Genomic DNA, 19581 nt, shown 5'->3' with positions numbered 1-19581 from the left:
TATCTTTTTTGTTACACACATATTTTTATCGTTATCATTTATCACCATATTCACTACATCTCATCTCGTCTAATTTTTTGTCGCATACGCACGCTGTACTTCACCTGTCATTCCCAAGCAGCAAATGGACGTGCTATAATGGTCGAGAGCACGTTCTTGTTTTCGCTTTAAGTTCTATAAAAGTTCTTAAAACAGTCGAGTAAAAGTGCTGTAAACGTTTACTCGACGCGAAAAAGGCGCAAATTATTCAGACTAAAGTCCTATTAAAGTGGAATAAGCGCTGAGTAAGCAACAAAAAGATGCTGTAAGATTTGAGTAAAAGTGGTAGAAAACACTAAAAGAGTTTTAAGAGTAACCAAAATGCGTATATAGGATATTTAGTTCAATAAACGCAATTGATTTGCTATTATACAGATAAAGTGTGCTATAATAGCAGACGAATTGCTTTTATTCTCCTTTTTAGTTCTATAACAGCGAATAGAATGCTTTTACTCGACAAATTAGTGCTGTAAAGAGTGCGAGCTTGTGTGCTACATAAATTTAATGTAAAAAAATTATAGTTATTAAACTACATCTCAATCCTTATTTATATTATCAAGTTTTTGAGAAATCAATATGTGATTATTTTTACTGTTCGTGTAGCTACTCCAAAACATCATGCGTAACAAGCTTTATTGATAAACCCAAAGGCATTTTTACATAAACATTCATGCGCTGCCTATTTTCTTAAATTTGAAGACTAATTAATATAATTAAATTTACTTAAAATATATTTTTTTTACTGCCATTGTCCACATTGATAATCTAGTTGCAGTTACAGCTAACTTATTCCATTAAAAGTCGAGTAAGAGTGCTGGTCACCACATTTATAGCACAAGGTGTCGCCATGATAACAGGATTTAGGGTTCGCTTCGTAAATATCGTATAACAGCTCTTAATTACACTACAGCTCCTATACGAACGTTTTTAATTCTACTATAAGAGTTAGTCTGTAAGCGTGCAGTAACAGCAGCAATGTTGCCATAAGCAATTCGATTGCGTTTATAGAGCTTTTATAGAAACATAAAAGATAGCTGAGTAACGGCTGTATAAAAGCACCCAATTCAGCGAATCATCTATTCTACAGCTATTATACGACTGTTAGAGATCAAACGATCGAATAATGAGTATTTTAGCCATATTAATTCAGCATCTGCTAAAAGGTGGAGTAAAAGGGCTAAAACATAGTGCTGTAAACGTTTATTCGACGTCCTTAAAGCACACATTAGCAAATATTGCCAAATAGTCGAGATAACCGCTATTATACGATAAATAGGTGTTTTATGAACGGTTACCCGGCTCTTATACGATTAAAGGCTGAGTAAAAAAATCCTTATTCGACTGTTTTGCTGCTTGGGTTAGAACTCATTTTATCTGTAAACAAATTTTATGTACAAAAAATGTTACAAATGCTGTTCTGTTGGTGAGTCTATAAAAATAAATAAATAAATAAACGGTCCAGTGGTTCAGAGCATGGCTCATGACTCGGAGGTCGTGGGTTCGATTCCCGCGTTGGAAACATGTTAAAATCCATCATGATTCATACCAATTGGGAGATGAAATCTTCAAACGATTTGACACACACGCATTAGCTTGATGGCTGCTAGTGTGGTTACACAAATAATAAATAAGGGGGAAATACGCACACTGGTATAGACTACAGACTAGATTTTAATAGAGATTACTTTTGCAAGTACGGTTTTCATATGAACCCACTACGTTTTCCAGGACCCGAAGCGGTGCGAGCGACAAACGTGTTTTACTACCTGACATACGAGGGCGGCGTGCGACTTGACCAGATTACCGATCCAGTTACGAAAACCGCCATAGAGGACCAGATCCGCAGCTTTGGGCAAACTCCGGCGCAGCTACTGAGCGAGCCGCACCCCCCGCGCGCCTCCACCATGCACCTAGCACCGCTCATGTTCGCTGCGGCACCGGATGACGTGTGCCTCAGACTGAAACTGCCCTCCAATGCGGCCGTCGTTCACGTGTCCGCGAACACGTACCCGCAGCTTGCGATGCCGGCTGCTGTTACTGTAAGTTGTTTGAGTATAATGTGCTGTTGTTGCCATTACGTACTTAAATGTTTTAAGTCACAGAAATTTTTCGCAAATGTCTAAAGCCGTCTAAACGGGTTTAGACAGATTTTTTATCGTTTGTCGTGAACGTTTGATTCATTTGAATTAGTTGTATTTATTTGATAACATAGAAAAACTAGGTTGATAATAACTTTTTGAACCAAAAGATATTTTCCGATAGTTAGGAGCTACAAAATATTATGTTTCTAGTTGGTATACTTACTTATAACATCTGAGTGAAAAGTACCCCGCAGGTAACTAAATACAACTATAGTTGATAACATAGAAAAACTAGGTTGATAATAACTTTTTGAGCCAAAAGATAGTTAGGACAGATTTTTTATCGTTTGTCGTGAAAGTTTGATTCATTTGAATTAGTTGTATTTATTTGATAACATAAAAAAAACTAGGTTGATGATAACTTTTTGAACCAAAAGATATTCTCCGATAGTTAGGAGCTACAAAATATTATGCTTCTAGTTGGTAGATTATAACATCTGAGTGAAAATTATCGTCACATTCCCGCAGGTAAGCGCGGCGCGCGCGTTCGCGGCACACAGGTGGGCGGGAGGCGGTTGCGCGCACGCCGCCGCCCGGCACGCAGACCACGCCCCGCCGCACCATCCCCTCACCATGGACCCGGTTTGGGGTGAGTGTTATAAGTTACTTAAAGTAGTAGAAGTTTATAATTTCAAGGGTTTTGGATAAATCTTAATATCTTAAGGAAGACTTCATTTTCTCTATTCAATTGAAGAGAATATCTTTCCAATTAGTTTTAGGACTCCCACACAAGACTGCGAATTCGCATCGCATCGCAAATATCTGCGACAAAACTCATTTTAACAATGACATTGCGATTTGCGATGCGAATTCGCAAATATTGTAGGAGCATATTAAGGTAATCCCATACTGTTTACAAAGTTTTGCTTTTGTCATTCGAGCGAATTTTCCATTTATTCACAGAACAGTGTATAGAGTTTTCGTAATACATATATATTTTATTATTAAGGGGTTGGGCTATTCCAAAATTTTATAACTGATTAACTTTTTTACTACTACAGCGGCGGGCGGCGCAGCAGCGGCGGCGCGGCGTCAGCTCGGCGACAACTTCTCGCAGCGCGTGCGTGCGCGCAGCAACTGTTTCGTCACCACCGTCGACTCGCGCTTCCTCATCGCCGCCGGCTTCTGGGACAACAGCTTCCGGGTCTTCTCTACCGAGACAGGTATAATTTTCAAGATGAACAATAAACATAGTATATAATGATAAACACACGTAAGATATCATAATATAACAAGCAATGCAAATCCTCAGATGTGAATCTGAGGATTTGCAAGACACATCTATAGACGGTTGTAAATTGTAATGTATATAATATTATGTATTATGTATTATCACAAAAAATGGATTCGGTAATAAGCAAATAGTAGACCAACATTACTTGGTCAGATTACGAAAATTAAACTATGGCGCCAATGAAACGATGTCCTTTTCTTATACAACTGATTTCATCGATATATTTGAACACTTTCAGCCAAGATAGTGCAGATAATATTCGGTCACTACGGCGTGGTGACGTGCGTGTCGCGGTCGGAGTGCAACATCACGTCGGACTGCTACATCGCGTCCGGCTCCGAGGACTGCACCGTGCTGCTGTGGCACTGGTGAGTCATAATAATAATATAATTAAAATATTCAATAATTCATTATAATAAAAAATATATTATTAAAAGATACCAGGGGCGTAGCTAACGCCATAAAAGCCGTATCAATTATAAAGGGGCACCCAAAGTGCGTTAGCAAAAATTAATAGAATCTTTCCGTCTTCTTTATAAATTCAGAAAATATGAGAAAAGTAAAAAAGCAAACTTTCCTATGGGCCACCAAACAAATTTTATATGGGGCCCTGCTTAGGCACGCTACGCTTCTGTGTACAACATAAAACATTGACTGCCGTACCGGCATGATTTTGGAGTAGCATGTTCCCTGTTATCCCGCAACTTCGTCTGAGACCGTGCAGCCAGTCATGACTGGTGAAAGAAATAAAATAATATTAATAGCTACTTCTACTTACGTACCATAGTCCATTAGCGGGGTACAAATAGGACAAAGGAATAAACAACGTGAACGTACTGCACATGCACACAACGACGTCACAACTCTTTGCATGCTTATACATATATGACTGTGTGTTTGTGACGTCACAACCATGTACAATTAGGTCAAAACCCTTAAGAGGGAACGCGGGTGCAGTAGAATTTAAACGAAGAAACTATTGCCATCACGCTTCACCCTGCGCCGGCACGTGTATTGTGATAGAGACAGATACAGTAAATCGAGGTAACGTAGTCCTCTGATTCCTCCTTCAAAATAGAGACTATCTAATTATTATTTTTATTAATATCTTCAGGAAGAGTGAGTCTATGCCGCTACATTTTTATTTTATCTTAAAGATCTTTCAAATTTGTTTTATGGTCGGTGAATTAGCGGGGCACGGGGCTTTCGTTTTTTGCGATTTTTGAAGGGTCATATTTTTTATTTACTTATTAGTAAATTTAGATAAAATCGAACGTAGACGCACAGCTGTAACAGATCCCAATATTGTATAAAAAATATTTATCTAGACGCATTGTCCAAGGAGTACATTCGGGAATACGTTTGTTTAGAAAAACAGAGTTAGCATTTCCTCTTAACTGTACATGCCAATATCATAATTGTATGTTTGTGATGTCATAACTCAAAACCGAGCACGTTTACGTCATAACTGCGCATAGTTACGTCACAACAGTGTGTGGTAATCACGTGACCGCGTGTCCGCAGGTCGGCGCGTCACGGCGGCATCGTAGGCGAGGGGGAGACGCCGGCGCCGCGCGTGACATTGACTGGCCACGACACGCCCGTCAACGGCGTGCTAGTCTCCGCAGAGCTCGGCCTCGTCATCTCGTCGTCTATCAGTGAGTATTTGCGTTACATTTATTATACAAAATAAACTTATAAAATCTCGTGACTGGCACGCAAGGTATAATATTATATTATAATTATGTCTTTGCTCTTTCATCTTAGCAGAATCAGGTGTGTTTTGATTCCATAACTTTCCTGCGCTGTAGCCTGCAGGCCAATAACTTGCCGTGCTAAGTTCTTCCCGTCGAACAAGAATTGTGAATCGCCGTTTAAACTAATCCTAATCAAACGCCCGCTTTTGAATCTGCTACAGTGTTGAACGCATTGATGCAACTTAAATATTCAACTAAACAGCTAGACGTATGATTGAATGGCGTTGTTCAGTCAAAGGGCTAGCTGTTAGGTTGAACGGCTATTTAAACCAGTTGGCTGAGTCATATAATAAATTGGATGCTGTTAAGCATTGGTGTGTCATCCCACATTGGACTAGTTTTGAGTAATCGGTGTTTTAAGTTTTTTTGGAATAATCTTTATTTTCTGCTTATTTTAACCAAAAAAATGTTATTGTGCGGTATCTTTTTTTTTGTTGAAATGCGTAGATTATGATTATGAAAAAACATTTTAATTTTACATTCAGTTTTAAGAAAAAACGTATAAAAATGGTTAATGCAATATTGCTATAGGGCTTATTACATAGCATTAATGTCCTTTGTGCTATTTCACATAAATGCTAAATTCTGATTTGTTCTTTCAATACAAATTTAAGTGCTTTAATTTTAACAAAATGTTATAAAATTACCTTGTCACGCCCAAACCGCTGAACCGATACTTCTGAAATTTGGTATGGAGATTGGAGATACTTTGAGTCCCGGGAAAGGACATTCCTTTTTATTAAAAAAAATGTACGGTTCCCAGGCATTAAATAAAAATGATTTCAGCTTATACCGCTATCGGCTACGTGGATTTCGATGATATTTGGTATACAGATACGTTATGTCTCGGGAAAGGACATAGGATACTTTACATCCGGGAAAAAGGTAGGGTACCCCTATGATAAACAAAAATGATTTGCGCCTAAACCACTGAACCGATTTTGATGAAAATTGGTGTGCACATACTTTGACTCTCGTGAAAGGACATAAGATAATTAGTGTCTTGGAAAATGTACGGTTACCGCGTTATAAAATTTCCTATTTTGCGCCTAAACCGCTGAACAGATTTTGATGAAACTTGGTATAGAGTTACTTTGAGTCCCGGAAAAGGCCATAGGATCCTTTTTGTCTCGGAAAAATGTACGGTTCCCAGGCGTTAAATAAAATTATTTTTGCTTATACCGCTACATGGATTTTGATGATATTTGGTATGCAGATACGTTATGTATCGGAAAAGGACAGAGAGTTCCCGCTTCTTCTTCCCTTCCCGCGCTTCCCGCAGAGTGCTCTTATGTATCGCGCACACATTTGAGAACTATAAGATTACTCCTGCGTAACTGGCCTGGTTTCATTAAAACCAGAGTGCTCTTGTGTATTGCGCATACACTTGGGCACTATAAAAATTACTCCTGCGTAACTGGCCTAGTTTCATTGAAACCAGAGTGCGCTTGTGATTGCGCACACATTTGGGCACTATAAAATTACTCCTGCTTAACTGGTCTGGTTTCATTGAAACCAGAGTGCTCTTATGTATTGCGCATACACTTGGGCACTATAAAAATTACTCCTGCGTAACTGGCCTGGTTTCATTGAAACCAGAGTGCGCTTGTGATTGCGCACACACTTGGGCACTATAAAATTACTCCTGCGTAACTGGTCTGGTTTCATTGAAACCAGAGTGCTCTTGTGTATTGCGCATACACTTGGGCACTATAAAAATTACTCCTGCGTAACTCGCCTGGTTTCATTGAAACCAGAGTGCTCTTGTGATTGCGCACACACTTGGGCACTATAAAATTACTCCTGCGTAACTGGCCAGGTTTCATTGAACCCAGAGTGCTCTTGTGTATTGCGCACACACTTGGGCACTATGATATTACTCCTGCGTAACTGGCCTGGTTTTATTGAAACCGGCCACCGCCCGATTTCGGGGCGGTGGCCGTGTGGGAGTTTTTTTATTTAATATAATTACCAACATTGGACATTGGGCATAATTATTGAAATACTTGTTAGTCTAATTAAATTATTAATCTAATTACAAACTAAAATAATTAGAATACATATTATTATTAATGAACTTACGAGTAATTTCAGATGCACAATTATTTCATCAATCTGATTAATTTGTTATCTGATTAAAATTACTTACTCATTACTTTTTGCCCAACTCTGCACGTGATAAACTAATTATTTCTACATTAACTAAATTTAATCAAAATCGGTTCAGCAGCTTAAACGCAAATTAATAAAGTTTATTGCGTGAAAACCGAACATTTTCCATGATAAACAATATTATCCTATGTCCTTCTCCAAAACCTTACGTACTCGTAATATCTACATGTACTCAATATCGATATCTTATGCCAAATTCATTGTTGTTGACTGCGCGGGAACCGTACATTTTCCGGGACAAAAAGTATCTAATATCATTTTAATTGATTCAAAGTATCCGCATACAAAATTTTATCAAAATCGGTTCAGCGGTTTAAGCGCAAATCATTTTAGAAACATAGTACATAAATGCTGTATACAAAACCTCACTAAGAGGAATAAGCATTAACCATTTTTGTACTCTAGAATATGCTACAGTGGGTTTTTAAAAAAAATGGATTTCACTGTCGTAAACCTTATGTTATAAAGAACAAAACTGCATTATTAACTCAAAACCCGTGGGACGGGATGGGGTTATGTGGGATGAAACACCAATGCTTAACAGCAGCCATATAATATATAAAGTTCGTACTACTTCAAATCTACCAATCTTAGATAAATGCTGATAAACTTATCTTTTTGTTCCCTAAAACCTCTGCCATTTAACACTGAGTGTTGTAAAATAAAAAGACAAAAAAAAAAACTCTGCCTATCCACGACCGATATAACGACATTGTAATATATTCAGACGGTCCTGTGCTGATACACACGACGTTCGGCGAGCTGCTGCGTTCGCTAGCTCCGGCTGCGGGCGCGGCGGGCCCGTCGCAGCTGGCGTTGTCGCGGGAGGGCGTGATAGTGGTGGCGTACGCGCGCGGACACCTCGCCGCGTTCACGCTCAACGGCCGCAGACTCCGACACGAGACGCATAATGATAATTTCCAGGTAAGATTGATATATTAATCACAATCAGTATTTTCCCTAATAAAAATATGTTACGTGTTTTTGACTGTCAAGTGAGATTTTTAATATACTACGTATAGGTTAAAGTTTCTGTAAAAATCTCGTCACTCGGGGATTAAATACGCATTAAAGACGCTAAGATTTAAAAAAAAATATGTATATGTATATAAGTAATGATGTATGTAACCGGCATAGTAGCGCAATCAAAATAAAAGCGTCTCGCTACGACATCACGACGCATTGCGATGCATTTGTAAGTAAGCCATACAAATTGGAAAACATGCAGCAAAAATGCATCGCGAGTCGCGACGTTGGTATATGAATTTACCATTACTTAGCTCACCTTAGTAGCTATTATTTATCTTATTATTATTTAGTTATATCCACAGATTATAGAAGTAAGTTATATCCGTCTGTATTTACACATGTATGCACTATTGCAGTGCCTGGTGCTGTCCCGGTGCGGCGAGTACCTGGTGTGCGGCGGCGACGCGGGCGTGGTGGAGGTGTGGCGCGCGGCGACGCTCGCGCCGCTGTACGCGTTCCCGCCCGCCGGCGCGCCCGTATGCAGCCTCGCGCTATCGCACGACCAGAGGTATTGTCACAGTTTATAATCGACTATTAAAATTACACATTTTTGTCGGTGGATCAATTTTATTGTGCAATATCATTAAACAATTTACTTTTATAAAAATAATATTGATCGACTTGGACATCGCATGATTAGATTGTTTAGTATAATTATACTATACAGTATCACACAGCACTACAGAACTGTAGCAATCGCATGGAGCGCAATAGACTAAACAATCTAATAATACAATAATTAGTTATGTATAAATTGTAAGATACATTGTGTTTTCATGCGATGTCCAAGTCGATCTATTTATTTAAAATGTAAAAGATTTTTAATATTGATATGATAATAACTTACGTAATAACTTGAGACAGAAGGTCCCCTAGGTAGGGACTGAATAAATTAACCGACTTGGTATTGCATAGATCTCATAAATTTTACGGTATAAAAACTGAGTTGCGAGACTTGGTTTTTTTACAGGATGTTTTTGATGGGATCCTTTTTATAAGTACGGTATTTTAAAAGAAGTGTAGCAAGTCATCTCATCTCATGCATGGCCATGAGATGATTCTTTTTCAGTGTAACAATAATTGTTTTTCATACTAAACGTATGATTACCAATGCCTGGAACCTATGGTACCATCTGACTATCATTGTCAAACCTTTTCAGGTTCCTCCTGGCGGGACTGGAGAACGGGTCGTTGGTGGTGTTCCACATCGACTTCAACAGGTGGCACCACGAGTACCAGCAGCGGTACTGAGGCTTCCGCTGCTGCGGCCGTGACCTGTAGCCGCCCGCGACTGCCGCCAGTCGCCGCGACCCGCCGCAGTGACCCATGTGTTCTGTATATACGAACTGTCAACTTGACTGCGCGTCTAGTGTAGATGCGGTTATGATATGCGCTTAACCAAAATTAATGTTTGTTAAGGATTTGTTGTGAAAATTTTATTTGAAAGCAATCGGTGCAGTCACGAGATGCTAAAATGCTGGGTACCGTACGAATCTGCGACTTGGACGAAGTCGTGTAGGCCACGCTTAGAGCGTCAAAGTTTGTGACTGTACGAAACTATTGGTTGTATAGTAGTATAAATTTTACCATTCTTACAATTGACCATACTATTATTTAATTGTTATTTAATGAAATTATTCCATTTTGAATTTAATTCGATGTAGGCGACTTATGTATTATTTAAAATTGTGGACGCGTTTTCATTTTAAAAAGCGTGCTAGTTCGAGGCATACGTTTTGTTTGGAGGAGGTGTTAAGAGCTACTGAGTGTTATCGTAGCTTATGCCAACAAATAATGATAAAATACGATAAAATAAACTAGAAATACATTAGAACATATATTATAAGTATTACATTACATTCCATTTTAGGTATTACACTTAATAGAAAAAATTTCTCTATGAATTCTAAAACGATGATTATTATTATTATTTACTTACTTAATTTTAATTTTAGTGCCATAAGCAAAACGATGTACTTAAATAATGGTAAATTTATTTTGATCTCCCAAATGACGTCCATTTATTATGAACTATGTACTTATTGATTTATATTCCTATTTTGTACTTAACGCACCGTGCAATATCCTTGTTTTGACCTAAAGTATCTTAGTAGTCACAATTAACATTTTATTATTATTTATTTAAATATTATTATTTATTCTTTGTTGATGAACTTATTTTTTAGTATTTTACATTTTTATTACCTTCATGCTAGCTGCTACTTTATTTCAACGTTTCGGTGATGGGTTATACTAAAATTTTAAGATTACTTTGAATTTATTTATCGGTATTATTTACATTTGATTTCATTAAACAGTCATATTGACTTTTTTCGCTTTTTATTTGACCCTTCTTCAGTTATTTGAATGTAACATAGAAGTTCTTACACTTAAATAAGCTTAAATATATATAATAGTACATATTGAGCGAGACGGCGCAAGTGCGTTTTTCCTAGTTAAATCGATGTCAATAAATGCGTAGAAGGAGTCTAATTAAATATATTCATAAAGCTAATAATTATGTTACGGCTGGATTCGAACCAGTATAGTTTTTTACGCAAACGTATTTTAAAATCATTAAAAAGTTATATTTTTGCATCACCACACTGGCACCGCTCCTTCCGTTCTGTGATTTAGGCTTTAATGATGCACTAGATTAAATATATCTCCTCTATACTCTGTGCCAAATGTTAGTAAATACAGTTCAGACTAAAGTTGAATATTATCTCGTTTCGTTTTCACTGTGTATTAGAAATATTATGGTCGATTTGAAGATACCCTGCGTTAGTATAAAAACATCGTCAGCCAAATAACTATAAGAGAACTAATTAATCTAGCTGACCATAAATACTATGGATAGGTATTTGAAATCGACCAGTAGCCTTAGCATGGTCACCAGCAGAAATGCGAAAGTATGGACAAACTGTGGACATAAACTAAAGGTGCCGTCCCGATATTTACCGCAGCCAATCGTGACCGACAAAAATTCAAATAAAATGCCACTTTATGACAGGCTATAGTATATGCCATAGAGTAGGATATTATTTGAATTTTTAGGACTATAGTCTGTCATAAAGTGGCAATTTAATTGAATTTTTGGGAACGAAAAAAGATCGGAACGCTACCTTAAGTTTATCTCCACAGTTTGTCCATACTTTCGCATTTCCACTGGTGGCCGTGCTAAGGCTACAGACTCCTACATTAGCGGCAAATCCTAGTACCTATTAGAAAATAGAATAAAGATCCCTTACATCTCACGTCCTAATGTTAAGTACATTAGACAAAGACAAAGCATCTATGTAGCAAGATTTAAACTTTATAATATATCCTGAGCCACCAAAGTCATAGGTAGTTATGAAAAAAAAGTTAATGACCCAAATAACATTTTGTTACTGCGTAGATTTGCCTTAATAGGCATCGCTCCTACTTTTGTTTTTGAAGGCTTCGCCAAATATTATTATTAAGTATTCAAATACTCATTATAGAAGCTCACTATAGAACTAGGTATTAGATATTTCTGCCTATTGATGAAATTCTTTCAATGATACTTCGATCCTCTGATGATAATAGTTTTACCAGCACTGTCTTCTTATATAGACATTAGGATGTTTTAAGACAGTTTAATATTATTGCTTCGATACGGTACATAATTTTAAAGTCTTGCACAAACATTGCTTAGTTTTAGGAGTCATTAAATTCATTGCAGCACGCTAATAAAAAAAACACGCAACATGCAATTCTGTCCATTAAGTAAGGTACTTACTTATATATTATATAATAAGACGCTAATATAATATTGTAGCTTAAGGTTTTCGTTTCAAATGTCACATGTGTTATATTAATATAATCACGGTCCTGTCCATATAAATATTAAGAGATGTACACTGCGGTAGTTTTAATTATTGTACTTATCTATTATAAATAATTATAGGCTTTCAGTCACTGTTTGCAGCCTTCATACTTCGAATTGCCTTTCAGTACATAAAATTACCTAGTGCTTCGGCGATTAGGAACTATCTAAATCACATCAACGGGTTATCAAACCGACTGCCTTTTGCCTCTTAACTGAACGATATTTAGTTAGTTAATAAACATTAAATGTAAAACGTTGTTGAGCTACTAAGTACTAATAATTATAGAGTATGAGAAATAGCCTAGAATAATTTGTAGAATTGTAGCCGTTGTAGTTAATTAGTACGAGATTTCAGGGAGATTGTTTCTAGTTTATTGATTGTTAATAGTAGGTATATTTATTATTTGGAGCCAAAATCGACCGTGTTGTTTAAATAACGTGAAAATGTAACGAAATTTTTATTCGTGTACTTTTGAGTACGGGTTTTGAGTCATGGACTGAAAAATCAGGTGGATTTGGATGATAATTTCATTATTATTTAATCTTATTATTCTGCTGTCATAGGCAGCAATATTATCACGATTCCATGATAATATTGATGGTGTAATAGGCCGAATCGCAGTATCACAGTACACTTGTGAATCGCGTGATACTAGAACATGATAATTTTGATGCATGTAATACCTGCCATAGATAGTGACTCCTCTGTTTAGACATGTATGTCTAAACAGAGGAGTCACTATAAGTACTAAATGGCAAATGCTGAACTGAACTTAATGTAGACCTGCATTATGTTTAGTTTAGCATTTAGAATTCTTTTCTCTCTCAGAAACTGCCTTTATACAATCAAGTAAGTACTTAATAGGTTATTTGTTATTTAATATTTTATTAATGTTCGCAAAATTTAACCATTTACCTTATAATGCTGCCTTATGCCGCAGGAAGCATTACTTGAGACTAAGAAAAGTAGAATTTTTTTGGCTTTATTGTCGCTACATTTAGGACCTTAGACTAAAAGTTGTAGAAATTAGCACTAGCACTGCTTTTCCCGAAACTCAAGTAATCAATGCGTAATATTACTTAACCTAATTTCATTCAAATAGTTATCTTGAACAAGTTAAGCACGCAAAGTGTTTTCATACTTCGAACGTAAGTATTTTAGTGTTCTTCTGAAGTAGATATTTCTTTGTAATAACGTGCTTGTCTATATTACAATAAAAATTAGATGCAGTGCGTAAGTATTTATGTGTAAACACACAAGCTGCTGTTAATTTTGTAATACTTAGGTACCTAAGTAGATATAATTTTTTTGCATTAAATGTCATTAATTTAGGGGTACAATTACCCCAATAATTAAAAATATTGTTATGCTAAGTATATGGTGCGTTTGTATGTAATGAGAAAGTCTTAAATATAAATTGCATTGAATAATAATATCCTATTGTTGTTTCCTTTCTAAATAAGTATATAATTTTTACTTGCCTTCCTACTGTAGCGTACCGACGTTATACAATAGTAGCTAAAGACGTGTTATTGTTATCTAGTAATGCCGAGGTTCCAAAAAAACAAAGGCTAGAAACAATTTACGTATTCTAAACTTAGGCTGGTATAAATAGTCAGTACTTAAGATGCGACCCGATCTCAAGACGCGGTTCGGCTCTGTGATTGGCCCAAATTTTGACAACCAACCAATCACAGAGCCTGAACCGTGTATTGAGACTGTGATGCATCTTGAGTACTGACTATTTATACCAGCCTAAATTTGCGCGCTACCACCAAGACCAAAACATGTTTGTAGCCCGTATTAAAAAGGTTGAGTACTACTAATTTAGGTACTACTTACTAGGTCCACGTAGGACGAGGAGAGAATGTCATAGCTACGAATTATAATTTATGATGATTGCCATAATTATAATTGTACATCGACTAAAATTAATTTTCATAGTCTTAACTCATTTAAAAATGGTGCGCACTGCGCCGGAGTTCTGACCTCCGGTAGGATTAGTGTAGTATATTGTCTAAACACACTAGGCCGAAGTTACGCGGCGGAAATTCCGCATGATTAGGCCCGCAAAGTCAAACGCATACATTGTACGGACGAAACGCGACGGAATAGTGTGTTATCACTTATCTGTAATTTAAAATACATTGCGGCACAGAATAGATGCCGCTTTTCCGGTTTCCGCATGATTAATACAAGATTGCGGGCGTATTAATCATGCGGAATTTCCGCCGCGTAAGTTCGGCCTAGTGTGTAAAGACTAAAGACACTTAGGCCGGTATTATTAATAGTACTGAAGATACATCTCGGTCTCAAGACACGGTTCAGGCTCTGTGATTGGTTGGCTGTCAAAATTTGGACCAATCATAGAGCCGAACCGTATCTTGAGACCGAGATGCATCTTGAGTAGATACTGACTATTTACGCCGTGTATGTAAACTGAACTGTGAACGCAAAACACTCGACCAGAGAGAAATTAGACTCTACTCTAACCTCTAGCTTCCAGCAAGCACTAAGTAGAGACTAGACAACAGCTGCAGTCTATAAAAATATGAATCTCTATTTAACGAAGACTTATTTAAGTACCCAAAGCACTGCTATATATTGTAATTTATTTCGTCGTTTCATACCGACCGTACTCACCACGGGCGTAGCCAGGACCTCTATAATACACTGGACAGGCGATGGCTATCAATAAAATGTTCCTATTTGAAAGTCGCCATATTGGTGCTGATTGCTATAGTGCGTCAAGAAAGTGAAGAAATTAAAAAGTGGCAACATCCTAGTGTCTTCCCTTTTTTCTTATATTGATTTAAAAGGGATGACACTACGATGTTGCCACTTTTTAATTTCTTCACTTTCTTGACAGGCTATAGGTATGTGAAAGCAGTAGTGACTAGTGACTAGTGAGTGTACTTGGAAGTATTATTTTGCAAATGGCGGTTGTAATTTTCTATGTTCACAGTACGCTCACCGCGGCGCTTCAGATCAGCACAAAAAATAGCCTCTGTCATTTTGTACGGCATTAGCCTGTCCAGTGTGTTATAGTCAGTTATAGAGGTCAGTGAATAGTTAAGTAATAAATGATATATGCCGCACGCCTGTCCTTATTTTAATTTTATAAATGTTAATATCTTAACTTTTAGGGGGGGGGTTGGACCCCCAAAACCCTCCCCCTGGCTACGCCCGTGGTACTCACGAGTCACGACCGCGATATTTCGGAGTTCGGACTTAGGAGTCCGGAGTACCTACCTAAATTTTATTAAACTTTGAAGCAGGGCTTCAAATACCGGTATTTTTTCATAACGTTATTGCTTCAAGGGCATAGGTAACGGTATGAAAATTTACCCGATACTAGAAATAACGGTAAAAATTTGAATTAGTACCGGTAAATGTTATAACGGTAAATAGGATTTATAACGGTAAATATATGTTCTTTGATAACGTTACCTTTTGTAAAATAATTACTTAATTTAATCAGTCAATTCAGTATGCAGTATGCACAAAATTAAACTAGATGTGTCTGGTGACCAGTAGGTATATATTATAGGAAAAATGACGTCTAATGAGAATGACATGGTCAGTACTCGGTAGTTCAGTGCTTAGTATCTTTGTTCAAATATTACTAATTTATGGTTTGTATTGTAAATTATTGTATTGTCAGCACGTGCGCCGTGCGCTGGCTGCTGGGCGGACTCTGTTGTTTTGCAGACAACGAAGGAATAAAGACCGCGTCTGCGCGTCGATGTCTGCAGCTGCCCTCGCCGCGTAGGTACACAAAGCACACGACGAGTGGAGGCAGTCAGTTCAGGACGTTCGTTCTAGTGGAGATAGAGAGAATAGAGCTAGCAGCCACCTCGCACCGTCGTGCCGTCTGCGTTACTGCATGTAAGCTGGTTTGTGTGATCAACGGCGGGCAGCCGCGGACATGCCGCGCCGCCAGAGCCCGCCGGGGACTTGCGAAGCGGTCTTTTTGCCATTGGTGTGCGTTGGTAATACATATTGTAGGATTCCCTTTGTGCTAACGTTCGTTAAATTTACCGGTCCGCCCAGCCCCGTCATGTGCAAAGCGCCTCTGATCCGACGGGCTACGCTCCTTAAAATATTCTCCGTGTTATAATACTGTCATATAATTTTGTGCCTCCTTTTTTAAATGTGTTGATATTTTTAACTACAGTTTACAAAATATATATGTATTAAACTTAGAATTCTAGTAATAAATACTAAGACATACAAATAATTATCCATATTTTGCCCATCCCCCGCATTCGCCACAATTAAAACAAGTAAATAAATACGGACATAGGTACGCATAATGCAGAAAGCATTCATTGACTAAACAAATTGCAGCACCATCTTGACTTGATAAGTCAAAGTTTTTATTTTTTATGAAAATAAGGGGGCGAACGAGCAAACGGGTCACCTGATGAAAAGCAACTTCCGTCGCCCATGGACACTCGCAGCATCAGAAGAGCTGCAGGTGCGTTGCCGGCCTTTTTAGAGGGAATAGGGTAATAGGGGAGGGTAGGGAAGAGAAAGGAAGGGAATAGGGGAGGGGATTGGGCCTTTGGTAAACTCACTCAGTCGGCGAAACACAGCGCAAGCGCTGTTTCACGGCGGTTTTTTGTGAGAACGTGGTATTTCTCCGGTCGAGCCGGCCCATTCGTGCCGAAGCATGGCTCTCCCACGTATAAACACGATTTGGTGCACGACGCATACCGCATACCTGATACCAGAAAATATCGTTATTTTTACCGGTATTTTTATAACGATATTTTTTGGTTATGTTACTAGATATCGATTAAAAAAAATACCGTTATCTGGCTACCATTATGAAAATACCGGTACGTAACGATATTTTTTCGGGTATTCGATAACGTTATGAAGCCCTGCTTTGAAGGAAGTCAAATTCGTAAGTCGTAAGTCGTAACGACTATGGCCTATGCTCACACAAATTTGTAATAGTAAAAAAAACTAAATGTCAAAAAACAAATTTGACATTGACATGACGATTTCTGTTTTCTGTCTTTTTGAGTTCTCTCCGCAACTTTTGCAATCATGGCGGTGAACAACATTTCTAAAAAGCGAAAAGTATGTTAGTTTTATACCGTAATTATATAAAATATTACTTGTGTACTGTTTAACGTATAAACATTTATCAAATTCAACTATTTCATACGTCTAAAGTACTCTGTTTAATAGTGATGTTCATGGATTTGTTTGACAGTGGGCCTATTCTTTTTAGTGTTATACGTTTACAAAATAAGTTTTATGAATAATTAATTTATTATATCCGTCCTTTAAAAACTCCATATGGTCATCGTATAATCGACTGAATTTAGAAAAATATCGAAATGTGATACGTTGAAATTGTCAAAACATAACCTCTAAAAACTTTCAGTTCGTCGGCGACGGAGTTTTCAAGGCTGAATTGAATGAGTTCCTTACTAGGGAACTCGCCGAAGATGGATACTCGGGTGTGGAAGTACGTGTTACCCCAACCAAGTCCGAAATCATCATCATGGCAACTAGGACACAGAGTGTATTGGGAGAGAAAGGCCGTAGGATCCGTGAATTGACCTCTGTAGTTCAAAAGAGGTTCAATATCCCAGAGAACTCTGTTGACTTGTATGCTGAGAAGGTCGCTACCAGGGGTCTTTGTGCTATCGCTCAAGCTGAATCACTCAGATACAAACTTATTGGAGGTAAGAAATACTTACTAATTACTTACTAGTTACTACTAATACCTTACGTGAAGATAATTACTAGACAAAATGCTTCTAAAAAATTTTTGACTACAGAATAATATTATATTCACAGTCATGTTACAGTGTACACCCACATGAATAATAGTAACCAACAGTGAATTCTCGTTAATTTGTAGAAATCCACATGTTTTTCATATTTAATAAAACAAAACTTAAACTTTTTAGGTCTGGCTGTCCGTCGTGCATGCTATGGTGTGCTCAGATTCATCATGGAGTCTGGTGCCCGTGGTTGTGAAGTGGTTGTCTCTGGCAAGCTCCGAGGTCAGCGTGCCAAGTCCATGAAGTTTGTTGATGGACTTATGATCCACTCTGGTGACCCATGCAATGACTATGTCAACACTGCTACCCGACACGTCTTGCTCAGACAGGGTGTACTTGGTATTAAGGTTAGTGTTGTGCAAATCCTATATATTATTTTATTAACCTATGTGTCTGCAATTCCCACAATTGAGGTATTAAAAAATGAATAAAGCCAAACCAAATGTAAAAAAGTGATAACTGTTATTTATAGAAATTTTATCATTTTAAGCCATAATTAAAAGCACAAGCTATTAAATAATATGTGGAGCTGGTGCACAAAACTGGACGAGTCCAGCTGAGTGCGAAAGTATATTTTTTTGTCATCTTCTCTTGACCCATCTGTGTCAATCCCTCTTAATATTCATTCAATCAAAACCAGTTAAAAAGGCTTTAAAAAGTCAATTTTCAAACAAAACCATATTAGTTCAGTAGTAGTAGTTGATACTAGATTTTTAGCCTCTGTGTAAATTTTTTTCTCATGGACTAATCCGGTTCTGTTCGCCAGCTCCTTGCCATCAATACTCCTTGTCAGTTACTTTATAATGATTATGTGTGGCATAATATATTATGTTTTAGTGTATGGTGCATTTACAAAAGTACATTACAATGTAATTTAATTTTGGTTATCGCAGACACAATCGATTTTCAATTATTGTTATACGGCAGCCAGCTGCGGCTAGGGGATCGATGGGTTAATGTACACCTTATTTTTACATTAAAGAAGAAATGAAATAAATATCACCACACACCACAATATCAGGGATTGCAAGTTTTTCCGTAACTTGTTGTCTAATATTTTGTGGTAGAGTAAATATACTTGTTTATTGGAGGGTTTGTCACATACATGCTCTTGTACGGTGCAAGTATAACATCTCAATATAAATAAATTTATTTACAACCTTCCCTTCTTTATTAGGAAACCCCATGCAAAATGATTATTATTTATTATAAAACAGTTCTAAATAATTTGTTTACACACATAATATGTATCTGACTAATTGTAATGTACTTGCAGGTCAAGATCATGTTGCCATGGGACCAACAGGGCAAGAACGGCCCCAAGAAGCCACAACCTGACCACATCCTGGTGACTGAACCCAAAGACGAGCCCGTGCCCCTGGAGCCTACGTCCGACGTGCGCTCTATCGCGCCAGTCCCCATTCCACAGGCCGTGCCCGCTGTCGCCTAGGCTAAGTCAATAAACTTTAAAATCTACATTGATTTTCTTTCATTCCAAAAGACACACTGCACTTTCTTATTAAAAGAAGACTCAATAGTAAAAGAAGA

The 19581-nt window shown here is 37.5% G+C and overlaps 2 protein-coding genes across 5 annotated transcripts in view; both read left to right on the top strand.

The window, feature by feature from the left end:
• LOC121725862 (neurobeachin) overlaps positions 1–10483 on the top strand; it is a 385885-nt gene extending 375402 nt beyond the window's left edge. For all 4 annotated transcript variants that reach the window (XM_042113000.1, XM_042113002.1, XM_042113001.1 and 1 more), the window contains 8 exons: positions 1768–2078; positions 2649–2769; positions 3182–3343; positions 3653–3782; positions 4939–5072; positions 8071–8267; positions 8729–8880; positions 9533–10483. In XM_042113000.1, coding sequence (XP_041968934.1) covers positions 1768–2078; positions 2649–2769; positions 3182–3343; positions 3653–3782; positions 4939–5072; positions 8071–8267; positions 8729–8880; positions 9533–9623 — 1298 coding nt within the window. In that variant the 3' untranslated portion in view covers positions 9624–10483. The remainder of the gene's footprint in view (positions 1–1767; positions 2079–2648; positions 2770–3181; positions 3344–3652; positions 3783–4938; positions 5073–8070; positions 8268–8728; positions 8881–9532) is intronic.
• A 6711-nt stretch (positions 10484–17194) lies between these two features.
• Positions 17195–19509, top strand: LOC121725868 (40S ribosomal protein S3). The gene is made up of 4 exons (XM_042113013.1): positions 17195–17317; positions 17628–17931; positions 18160–18380; positions 19310–19509. Exons 1-4 carry the CDS (start codon positions 17285–17287, stop codon positions 19481–19483), a joined length of 732 nt encoding a protein of 243 aa, XP_041968947.1. The 5' UTR covers positions 17195–17284; the 3' UTR covers positions 19484–19509.
• Positions 19510–19581: the final 72 nt, after the last annotated feature.

Source organism: Aricia agestis, chromosome 4 (assembly GCF_905147365.1).
Source record: "Aricia agestis chromosome 4, ilAriAges1.1, whole genome shotgun sequence".
NCBI classification, from domain to species: domain Eukaryota; kingdom Metazoa; phylum Arthropoda; class Insecta; order Lepidoptera; family Lycaenidae; genus Aricia; species Aricia agestis.
This window is presented reverse-complemented; position numbering and strand designations above follow the sequence as displayed.